Source organism: Myotis myotis, unplaced genomic scaffold, assembly GCF_014108235.1.
Source record: "Myotis myotis isolate mMyoMyo1 unplaced genomic scaffold, mMyoMyo1.p scaffold_m19_p_16, whole genome shotgun sequence".
Taxonomy (NCBI): domain Eukaryota; kingdom Metazoa; phylum Chordata; class Mammalia; order Chiroptera; family Vespertilionidae; genus Myotis; species Myotis myotis.
This window is the reverse complement of record NW_023416320.1, coordinates 7789504-7801560: the sequence shown is the minus strand read 5'-3', so window position 1 is coordinate 7801560 and position 12057 is coordinate 7789504. Positions and strand designations below refer to the sequence as shown.

General features: G+C 44.5%; 1 protein-coding gene across 3 annotated transcripts; it reads right to left on the bottom strand.

The window, feature by feature from the left end:
* Positions 1 to 2108: 2108 nt before the first annotated feature.
* On the bottom strand, positions 2109 to 11975 carry PDP1 (pyruvate dehyrogenase phosphatase catalytic subunit 1). 3 transcript variants are annotated; one of them, XM_036337708.1, is made up of 3 exons: positions 11832 to 11956; positions 11030 to 11064; positions 2109 to 6902 (listed from the first exon to the last, which is right to left on the bottom strand). In XM_036337708.1, the coding sequence occupies exons 2-3, from the start codon at positions 11058 to 11060 to the stop codon at positions 5245 to 5247; spliced, it is 1689 nt and encodes a 562-aa protein (XP_036193601.1). In that variant the 5' UTR covers positions 11061 to 11064; positions 11832 to 11956; the 3' UTR covers positions 2109 to 5244. The 3 variants fall into 3 exon arrangements, with proteins under 3 accessions (XP_036193601.1, XP_036193602.1, XP_036193603.1); XM_036337709.1 differs by lacking the exon at positions 11832 to 11956 and adding an exon at positions 11326 to 11634; XM_036337710.1 differs by lacking the exon at positions 11030 to 11064 and having other exon boundaries at positions 11832 to 11975.
* Between the last annotated feature and the right edge of the window lie 82 nt (positions 11976 to 12057).

Genomic DNA, 12057 nt, shown 5'->3' with positions numbered 1-12057 from the left:
CAGTCTCACAGGGGCCGCCTCAACCTCACCGGTGCCGTCTCAACTTCACCGGGGCCGATTCAACCACACCGGGGCCGATTCAACCTCACCGGGGCCTTCTCAGCCTCACCGGGGCCATCCCAGCCTCACAGGGGCCGTCTCAACCTCACAGGAGCTGTTTCAACATCTCCGGGGCTGTCGCACTGTCACCGGGGCTGTCTCAACCTCACCGGGGCCGTCTTGACCTCACCGGTGCCATCTCGACTTCACCGGTGCCGTCTCAACCTAACCGGGGCCGTCTCAACCTCACTGGGGCTGTCTCAGCCTCACCGGGCCCGTTTCAGCCTCACCGGGGCCCCCCAGCCTCACCAGGGCCGTCTCAGCCTCATGGGGGCCATCCCAGCCCCACAGGGGCCATCCTAGCCCCCAGGGGCCGTCTCAGCCCTTTGGGGACCGCCTCGGCCTCACGGGGCCTGTCTAAGCAACATGAAGTTTGGCATTCTGTCCTTTGTTGGGCGGCTCCTTGCTGGACAAAATCTCCAGGCGTTCCTGGTGGCTGAATATCTGGTATGCTTGCTTGGATTTCGTTTTCTACCAAGTGCACAGACTGCCTGTCTGCTGTCTCCCAGTGTCCCATGTGAGACTGGATCTGGTGGACCTGCCTGTGCATTTGCTGGTACAGCGGTTCCACATCACCGGCCCAGCCGGCTCTGGCTCCGGCTTCCTCCGAACGTGATTTTGCTTCTTGAGCGTGCCCCTTATGTATGCAAGGAGTTGAAATCTCATTCTGCTGGGATGGGCTACAAAAGCGCCGGTGGTTCTCTTTGTGCCACTAACACAGCTTGGGTGGGGATATAAATTGAGTAGGGCGGGGCCCCTGGGAATCACCATGGTGGAGCAAGGGGCAATGGCGTCTCTGCGACTCCTCGCCTCTCCCCTACTCTGTGTCTCACGTCCCCGAGTGCTGGCGAGTAGCTCTGTGTGACAGGCACTCTCACTCTCTGGCCCGTTGCAAAGTTGTCCCGCCTCTCCCCGCAGGGGTCTGGGACCTCAGTATCCCGCCCCAACCATGCTCAGTGGATTTGAGAGTCTGCATCCCCTTCTGATTGAGAAAAACCGCGCATCCAGTTGCAGCCAGCCTGGCGCGCAACTCCGCACCTCTGTTCTTGGCGAATCACCAGGGCAGGGCCAAGGGCAATGGCGTCTCTGCGACTCCTTGCCTCTCTGCGACTCAGCGTCTCGCGTCCCCTAGTGCTGGCAAGCAGCTCCGCGAGACAGCCACTCTCGCTCTCCGGCCAGTTGCAAGGCCATCCTGCCTCTCCCCGTAGGGGTCTGGGACCTCAATATCCCGCCCCAACCACGCTCCGTGGATTTGATAGTCCGTATCCCTTTCTGATTGAATAAAACCACGCATCCAGTTGCAGCCCACCTGGCGCGCGACGCTGTACCTCCATTCTTGGAGCCTCTGCACAACCTACTCAGTCTCAATGCTCTTCTTTCTTTCCTTCCAGTTGTAGAGCTTCCACTGGGCCAGCTTTCCCATGGTTCTGAATGATAACTGTTTGTTTTATAGTTGGTAGTCTCAATGTTGTTGTGGGAGGCTGCACGCACAGGTCTGTACCTTATGCTGCCATGTTGGTTCTCATCAGATAAATTTCTTGTCTCTGCTTCATTTATCTGTTCTTCTGGAGAATTCTTCATTTCCAGAATTCTTCAATTCTTCTTTCATTTGGGCGTTGTCTGTCTCCTCATTTTGGCTTCCTGTTTGGGTGTGTAAGTATCTATTAGGTAGATCCTCTACATTTCTCAATCTCTAGTGCAGGACCTAACATCTCACCATGAAAAATTTTCATCACTTGTTTGAAGGGCATTAAAAAAAAAAAGTCCTCCTTTTAAGGTACAGAAGATAAAAACTCAACTGTAATTGCATTTGCAAAGTTAAAGCTATAGTTCAACCAAATAATGTTCCTGAGAATTGCTAATCTAAAAGATAACTTTAAAGGGGGAGGAAAGGAGTAATAATGCCTATCAGCAGTGGATAAATCCTATATTCATACTATGAAAGGCTCCTTAATAAGAGGCTATGCATATACTCAACAAGTATCAAAAAATTGAATAAGTCAGTCACAAAAGAGTACATACATGATTTTATTTATGTGAACTTATAGAACAAGCAACACTATCTGTAGTGATACAAATCAGAACAATAGTTATGTGGGGAGGGATTAACTAGAGAGGGCATGAGATAATTTTCTGGAGTACTGGGAGTTTTGTATCTTTATTGGGATTGTGGTCACCAAACCTCAAATGATACATCTAAAATCTGTGCATTCTATTGAATGAAAATTATAACTCAGTTTTTAAAAAGTACTATTTATCTAACTAGATCCTGAAGTTAAGTATAATGTACTACCTTAGAAAGAATCTAATGAATCTTACTATTATTAAAAACCAACACAGACAAAAAAATGGTTGCCAGAGGGGAATGGAGGTGGGATGAGGGCAAAGTGGTTAAAGGAGGTCAAATATATGGTAACAGAAGGAAATTAGACTTCCGATGGTGAGCACGCAATAGTACACAGATGCCAAATTATACTCTTGTACACCTGGAAATTATATAATGTTATTAACCAAGGTTATCCCAATAAATTAAAAACAAAAAACCAACAGAGGCAATTCAGAAAGCAGATATGAAACTTTAATTCACTGTGGGCATTTCTTTAGCCATTCTCTATATTATATATTTTTCTTATGTCTTCACAAGATACATCTTTTATAAGACAGTTTTTCTACCAAATACTGTGTACCATCACTATTCCATTTAACTAGTTAAGAGTGTATTATAAATATTATGAGCCATTGATTAAATATAAATACAGAAGTCGATACATGTTAGAAAGTTTAAATAATAAAAAAAAAAAGCTTAGGAAAGGCTAAATACAAGGAAAGGTTACATCTTCTATACTCTACATATAACAGCACATGACAACCAATTACAATAAATCACAACTGCTTTCAGATGATAGTACATTCAGATTTCTGACATCCAATGATTTTCACTTCAACCATCTGAATTCCACACCGCACTTTTATGCTGGAGTAGACTGGCTTTTGGACTGCAGACAAGATTCGTATGTAATAATATTTATTATGTTGCCTGGCCAGGTGGCTCAGTTGGTTGGAGCGTTGTCCCAAGCACCGAAAGGTTGTGGGCTGGATTCCCAGTCAGGGCATATACCTAGGGTTGCGGATTGGATCCCTGGTTGGGGCACGTACAGGAGGCAACTGATCGATGTCGATGTTTCTCTCTCCCTTCCTCGTTCTCTAAAATCAATAAACATATCCTTGGGTAAGGATTTTAAAAAAAATTACTATGTTGATCATGACCACAGTAAACTAAATTTATATATACTATACTATATAGAAATGTGACTTTATTTAAAGTATATAATAATATGGAACTCTTCAAGAGAAATTCAAATAGTAGACTGAGAATGGGTTTTAATTGCTACTGCAGTCTACATGTATTTCGTTAAAAGAATAAGTCTCTGTCAAAACATTTAGAAATAAATATATAGTACAGCCTTTTCCTCTTCAAAAATGCTGCCTGGAGAAAAGTTCCAAGCTGAGGAAGGAAAAAAAAAAAAACTACAAACAAAAAACAAGGGGAAAAAGACTTCAGAAAACAAACACTATATGATGTCTGGGCTGCGATCTTCCTGAATCTATTTTCGACTGGAACAAGTTTTGCAGTCAGTTCTACGTTGCTTGAGTGTCCACAGTCCATGCGGAGTCCTTGAACATCTAGTTCACAGTTTACAGAAAGCTGAAGGGACTCCTAAACACCCCTCAGCTAACGACACAAGGGAAAGCTGATCATGTTTTGTATTAAAGTCTATATGAATACCAAACACAGTCACAGCCACTCTGAACAGTGCTGCTAGAATAAGAAAATATATGTACAGCTGTACACAGATCACCAGGAAACACAGGAACAAAATGCCATTTGCTGTGTATCAAATAAGCTCCCCAGAAGCTAATTTGCAATGTTTATTTTCATTTACTTTGATACAGCATTAGAGGGGACTGCATATAAGTACAAGGACTGCTGCAAGTAACACTTGATGCTAAGTGTTCTATTAAGCATCAGGCATGCAAAATAATTACCTTTTAAAATTTCTCATTTATATATCGCAACGCTCCTACTTGTAAGCTACAATATGTTTAAAGCATTTAGTAATTTTTAAACCAAGTATTTAATGACCTATGCCTAAGTGGGGAAAGACAAAAACTTTCCTCCTGTCTCAACTTACTCCCCAAATTGGTATTTAAACTTATTTTATGTCATCCTTAAAATTCCAAGTGATGAAAAGCCTTACCACTATGAAATTAGAAGTGTGATTTGCCAGCGGCACTCTATCACCCAGACACTCACAGCACGCCAAGCCTTGGGAATTACACGTATAAGTGACATACATATTAGTCTCTTCTTTTTTTCCTGGATCTTTTATTTCCAACTAAGTAAAGCTTTTCATTCATACAAACTAAAACAATTATTTTTTCTTTATTTACCATCAATATAAGAGTAGATAAAACTAAAAACCTTTATTGTCTTCAAGTGCGTGGCAAAATAGAATGTTTCAATAAGATTAGGTAATTAGGTAGGGAAGTGACTAGTTTGTTTTCCCATTTCAAAAGCATTCCAAATAATCACAAACACAATTTCAGATTGCTCGGTTCTCGGTCATTTATGGCTTAAAATACTGCATTTGGAAACCACCTCAGGATAAAGTAAGTTTATACGAATAATGCATAGATTGTATATCTAGGAAATCATGCAATAAATACATGTTCTCATGTACACCGTAATATGTGACAAAAGGAGCCTGCAGATGTGAACAGTGCGGTTTCTTTTACCAAGAAAATACGCCCAGCAAGATCCTGGCTTTTGACCTATTCAAGATCCTACTTGCTAGGTCATCCTAATTTTCTGACTGATACAAGAAGCCAATGTCACAAGAAATCTGCAATAAGAAACTGACTTGCCTCAAGCGCAGGAACTGTGAGGTCTGAGCCAGGCAGAACGACACTCATATTATCCTGCCACCCTACTGCCAAGGCCATTGGAGTTCTTGACTAGCTAGAGGATCAAATGGGTAAATGCTTAGAATAACCCTCTAGAAATGTTTATTACTTTAGTATCTTTTTAAAATCTATTTGTCCTTTACATCTATTTTATTTGAAAATTGCCAGGGTGAGGTCTCACTATTCCTGGTTTTGATATGCCCCCACCACATGAGAATTGAACTGAACTACAATGATTGTAATGTCATCTCTGTACATCCGAGCGAGCTCTTCAGGAAGACTCAGCATTTTGGAGAGCCGCTCATGATCCACCGTCCCGAACTCGTTGTTGCCCACCGCATGGCGAATAAGGTGGGTTGCTGCATTCTGATCCTCAAATACCGAGGACATCTTGGCTCTCCTTTCTGTTAACAGGCCATGCATCTGTCCCAGAGTCACCTTGTAGCCACCAACAGCTATGGGCTGTTGGTGGTGCATGCCAGTTAGGTACTCGCCCACAATCCTAACCACATCCTGCCTATGCATGGTCTCCCACAACCCGTCAGTAGCCAGTATCAGAAACTTATCCTGTGGCCTTAATCGGTGGTAGATTACCTCTGGCTCAGCAGTGAGATAAGGAGGTGTGTAATAATTAGGAGGGATGAACTTGGTATATTCGTTGTCATTCAACTGGTCTGGGCCAGATTCTATCACTCTCTTCTGAAGGTCAATGCTCCATTTGAACTTTACATCTCCAAAAGCCCTGAAGGGCATCAGCAAGCCAAGGAGCCGATCCTGTTTCACCACACTCTTGGCCTCATTCTTTGGATGTTCCAATTTTAGCCTCTCCAGTTCACTTTCATTCTGAGCATTGTGGTCATTAGAGAGAGTGACTGCTGACCAAGAGCCGTCCTCTTCCTGCACGCCCAGCATGGCTCTGCTATCACCAGTATTGGCCACATGAAGGTTGACACCATCTACATGGGCCACACAAGCAGTAGCCCCAGAAAATGCCACTCGAAGCACCAGGTAGTTGAGGAAGGAATTGGGGTCCCCAACTTGGGCCTCCAAGGAGATGTCATTATCAAGTCTCTTGAAAGCATTAATTAAAGCCTCCTTAACATCAATATCATCTGACTCCCCAGTGTTGAGGTCTATAAGTTCTTGCCAGTAAGTCCTCAAGCTGTTGAAGTACAATTTGGATGCCTCCTTACTGAAGTAATCGTTGGGATGCTTGTGCCACTGGAGAATGGGTAGCAGTGCCCGGCCACTCTCCACTGCATTTTCAATCTCTAGCAAAGTCTCGTGGGGTAACAAAGAGACAGCAATGTAATAAAAGAGTCTTTCACTGACTGCTTGGGAACAAGCACAGCCTGCATGGCCATCAAAAACCCCCAAAAGCATCCCTCTGGTCTGCAAGCAGGTTGCTGCACTTCTCCGGTCCTCAATGGGTGCATTGGCAGGTAGCTGATTGCTGTCAAATCCAAGGACAGAACTGACATTTTTGCCATCAAATTCTGGCACTTTGAAACTGTATTCATTAGCCTTCAGGATGCTGTTGACTTGTGGAGGTGTGAGGTAAAATTTCTGTGGTGTGGAAGCGTATCTCCTTCCTTGGGTGTACTGCCACCAGTTCTCCTTTGACCTGCAAAAGGTAGCATACGCCGGGTGGGGTGTATACCTCAGGTGACTCTGAGGAATGTAAGAAGATGAGCAGCAGAGATGTCTGTGGTGGCAGTAACATGCAGTCCCATAGAGTCTGCTCAGTTCACAGTTACGAATCAGAGGGAAAAACAGTTGAGTTGGTGCTGGCATGGCATCAGAGAACAGTGGCAGGCTGGAACTTCTGACTGGGATTCCTACAACACAAATTACACAGGTACACACAAAGAAAAAGTTATACTTCAGATTACTTAGTCTATCTTTGCTAGGAGACACTGTATTCTATACCCACATCATGTACTATTTCTACAGGGCATATTCTGCTGAGCATAATTCCCAATCATTTATGGAGCCAGGATTGAACGTCCAGCTTTACTTTTCTCTTTTCATCGTATTTCTTTGTGTAGCACAAACTGTACACAATGTATAATAGCTTTAGCTGGGCAGAGCTGAGGAGATGAGTGTTATATAACATTATGCAGTGGACGTCTATCTGGCCAATCACCCTTCTCCCTCTCTACCTCTAAAAAAGGCTTTGGATCTTCCATATTGCTAGGGACTTATCCCATTTATGAACATCCTATTTCTAGAGCTGTGGTTGTCAGCATTTGATTACACGTGGCTATCACCAAAAAAGTATTAGGATGCATCACCAAAATAAGTGTATTCATACACTACTTTTAAGTTACACATATATACTACTGTATTAATATAATGTTCGTTATAACATATACAAAAACATTTACATAACGAATAAAGAGAAATGCCAATATTCCCTTCCTACACCCGTGAGTGGTCTTGCAAACGATGCTTTCTAGACCACTGCACCAATTTGGTGAGTTTAGGGATACAGGACTTCCACCAACTTGCAAAATTAATCTTGTAAAAGCTACCTCACCTCTTTGGGCCTCACTTTCCTAAGATGTAATTGAACACATCGGAACAGAGATTACCTAAGGCCTCTTCTAGGAATCTATGTCTTTATAACTGTTCGCTGAAGTGAGGCTTTGAAAGCAAATGCAGGTTTCATTCATTCATTAATTTTACTCTGTCCTTCATAAAAAAAAGTTCAAGTATTTTAGTAGCTCCAAAACTGTTAGTAACATAAACAGTCTCAGTTCTGGAATTTAATATACTTGGTAGCACTTTCTTCTGTTTATCAGCCATAAGGGAAAGCTATAGAAATTTTATTTTCATCAATTACAGATCCCAAGTAGAATTCACCACTAGAAAAATATTTTCTCTTATGTTAAAAGATAAACGTATGTATTTGTCTTTGGGAAGCAATAAAGAATAGTAGAATAATACCCAAATAGTCTAAGGTTTAGATTAAAAAAAAGGTACAGAATTATAATCAAAATTATATCACTCAGTATATGACACTGGAAAGATTTTGTTGGGCATTTATCTAGAAAATTTAATGAATGTTCACCAGTAACCCAGATAACTTATGCAAGAAAAAAATCTTTATTCTTCTTCGATAATATTTCCCCTAGATTCTTAAGGTATTGCCTCAAAGTATTCATTTGGCCTATAAAGAAATAGGCTTTACAAATACTTTATATAAGGAAATAAATACAGTAAACAAAAAGAAATAAGGAAAATAAAATCAACTGAATTTTTTATCAACTACTTCTTCTGAAAGTTAAACCGATTAAGGAACAAAAAATTTACAGATATCAGAGTGTTAGCTATATATTACATTATTTTTGAGTACCTTCTTTTGAAGAGTAATTAGAGAAAAAGTGATAAGTTGGGGAGCAGAGAAAACCAAACATTGAATAGCTGATCTTTGTTTGCTTCTGTAATAAACATGGCATCAGCCAGGCGTACAGAACCCCCTTTGCAAGTGATAGGAAGTACCATTATTTTAACTGCACTTATGTAAGAAGGGATTTGTTTACAAAACTGAAGGCAAGATTAAGCAATAAAAGGTAATGATTAGAATTTTTAAAATAAGATCAATAACTAAAAAACATTCTGAAATGCAGTAATAAAAAATAGAAATTCCAGAAGAGGAGCAATCTATCAAGACTAACCACTTAAATCAGGGGTCCTCAAACTACAGCCCGCGGGCCACATGCAAATACAAATATTGTATTTGTTCCCGTTTTGTTTTTTTACCTCAAAATAAGATATGTGCAGTGTGCATAGGAATTTGTTCATAGTTTTTTTTAAACTATAGTCCGGCCCTCCAACGGTCTGAGGGACAGTGAACTGGCCCCCTGTTTAAAAAGTTTGAGGACCCCTGACTTAAATAATAGTACTTCAAACTGAACATCTGAAGGCCACATGACACTGGTTTCCAAACATAAACCAAATCTCTTGTTATTTGCACTCAGAAAGCACATAAATTAATTTCATGCTCTGTATAAAGATTTTCTAGTATTAAAAATGTAAACATGGCTCAGCGGTTAAGCGTCGGCCTATGAACCAGAAGGTCACGGTTCAATTCCCAGTCAGGGCACAAGCCCGGGTTATGGGCTTCCCAGTGTGGGACATGCAGGAGGCAGCCCATCAATAATTATCTCTCACTATTGATATTAATATTGCTCTCTCTCTCCCTCCCTTTCTGAAATATATATATATATATATATATATATATATATATACATACATACATATATATATACACACTTTTATATATAAAAGTGTAAACAGATGGCAATTTTAATGAAAAGAAAGTTTCTCCATAACTTTATATGTTTGTATTTGTGCTTACTTTAAAACTTAATCCTACAGAGAAGAAAATACTAGTATGTTTCTGATGAAATGTAGATTGAATCAAAGTAGTGTGTGTGTGTTTGGAAAAAGGGGTTTGATAGATACATAACAGGATTTTTATTATACAGGGTGGGACAAAAGTAGGTCTATAATAGTTTGTATGGGAAATACAATAATTAGTAAATAATAATACAAGAATAAACTCTTTCACATATTCACAACTGTAAACCTACTTTTACTCCCACCCTGTATGTCTAATCAAGAAAATAAGTCCAGGAAACCTGCACTGTCTTTGTTTTGAAAAATTTTATGCTTCTGTAGTTGATTGCAAAATGAATGAAATATTGTGGCACAAGAACTAATGAGTCATGCAGGAAATGCTTGGACTAATACAGTACATTCAAACAGCAAGCACTGAAATGTCCAAATAATATACTACATTTTTCCTTCAAATCAAAGGTTCTTGAGATTGAAAACAAAAAAGCAGAGCGAATTTTATCAACTGCATTTTTCACTTATCCAGTTTAGCATATTAACTGAAATTGTATCTCAATCCCTCAACTCCCAGGATGCCTTCAAAAGACACATTCTTAGTAAATTCATGCAAACCTGCTCTGCGATTAATTAGTGTCCTGCCATCACCAGTACAAGTGATATAGTCTCCCCAGCAGATGAGAGTCCCTTAGAAGTCAAAGTACTACTTTCAAATGTTTTCAGAAACCTTAAGTGAGCAAACACTGAGCATCTTTCTAAATACTGTATTAGTTGACCCAACAACAAAAAGCCCATGAAAACAACGTTCGTTGAAGAACTAGCTAAATAAATGAAGTAGAAAGCTCTCGATAGGCAAAGAACAGCAACACACGCTCCAATAGTAGGGAAACTGGAGCCATGTCAAATTTTCAAATGATTCTTGACCATGTCTGTACTGAAAGTTCCTATCCTCGATCCAGACCGAGCCCTGTTGTGTTATATGCAGCATCTTCGTCCTACGTGGATTCTGCCAATGACTAATAAGGAAAGATGCGCTGCAACCCGAAACTGGAAAGAGACCCATCTTACTGATGTGCTCGGAGGAGTCTGTGCCAAAGAAATGATTCCGCTTCATCAAGAAACCCACAGAACAAATTAATTAGAAAATGCCGTCACTGCACCGACTCCGGAGCTCCTCGGCTTGGCAAAGCTTTGTTGTCAAAGGAGGGAAAGATGCTAGACTCGTTATTCAATGTGTCGGGACCTCAGTTTACGTAATCCCACGGCACTGGACACCCTGCATAACGACGAAGCGACTTTCCAGCATTTTCTCAAAATGCCTGGCCATTTCGCAGCTCCTGTTATCATGACACGAATGAAGAAGTAACCTTTCGTCTTCAAGACGCCAAGCTCCGAGCCAGCACTTGTTTGATGAGTTCCCTTTGTCCCTGCCTGAGACCTGCACTCCCCCGGGCATCAGAGCAACCCCGGTCCCAGGAGCCTGTGTCCCCTTTGCTCTCTCACCCCCTTAGCTCCAAGCGGGCCCTCCTGCAGCCGTCCGTCCACACACAGAACCGGGCACCATCCTGCCAGGCCACCCAGCGCAGGTCTCCCCGCGAATACCTACCAATCCGCCTGGGCCCGGGGCACACACACATTCTCCTGTCATCACAACACGGAGCCGACAACATCCACAACCCGCGCGGAGAGCAGCAGCGGCAGCAGCGGCGGCCCATTGGAAGCAAGGCAGAGATGCTCATTAGAGGAGGCGGCGGCGGGGAGGCGGGAGCGCGGGGGGGGGGGGGGGGTGGTAGGGGGAGGGGCGAGGTCTCGATCGGGCCGGGTGAATGGGGCCGGGCTCGGAAAGGGGGGAAGAGGACGGAAGGAGAAAGGGGTGGGGAGGAGGGAACCAGACCAACCAACCTAGCCCGCGGGAAAGGCAGAGCCACGGCCCCAGCCGCTGGGGGCCAAGACGCCAGCCGGGGCGCGCCCTAGGACCGGCCCCTCCATCCAGCCCGGGCGCGGAGCCCACGGGCGCGGCACGCAGTGGCCTCCGCCCGCGGCCCGCCCGGGCCCACCCGGCCACGGCTTCAGCTCAGACCCGGGGCGGCCAGCGGCGGGCTTCTCGTGGAGCCACCCGGACCCCTGGGTGTGTAAGGGGGGGGGCCCGCAGGCGCAGGCGCCGCACCTCCCAGCAGTTCGCCCTTCCGCGGGCCGCCCGCACCCCGAGCTCGCGCGCCCCCCGCGCCGCCCCCACGGCCGCGCACACCTGGCGCTCGGGGCCCGTCCCCCACCCCCGCCCCCGCTCCCGCCGCCCGTCCTCCCATGCTCTCGATCGCCGCGCCCCACGCGCCGGCTCCCCCTTCACCGCTCCGCGCGGGTGGAGGACTCCATCGAGGCGGTGCGGGGCTGGAGCGGGGAATACGAACCGGGCACGGCAGGCAGGAGCCGCTCCTTCCCGATGAGGAGGCGGCGGCCGCGCGGACCGTCCGACGCTCCCTCCACAAAGCCCCGAGCAGCTCCGGGCGCGCGGGTCCTCGCCCACTCCGCGCCCCCGCCCTGCCGGCCGCCACCCGCCGCGCCCCGCCCCGCCCAGCCCGCGCGCTCGGGGGCTCCTCCCGCCTCGTGATTGGCTGCGCCGCGGCGGGAGGAGGA

What these genes read in the sequence shown, in the direction of transcription:
- PDP1 (XM_036337708.1), bottom strand. Translation starts at nt 11,060, where the DNA reads ATGTGTGTGTGCCCCGGGCCCAGGCGGATTG. An exon ending in CCCCGGGCCCAGGCGGATTG is followed by an intron (nt 6,903 to 11,029) that starts GTAGGTATTCGC and finishes TTTGTGTTGTAG; the next exon opens with GAATCCCAGTCAGAAGTTCC.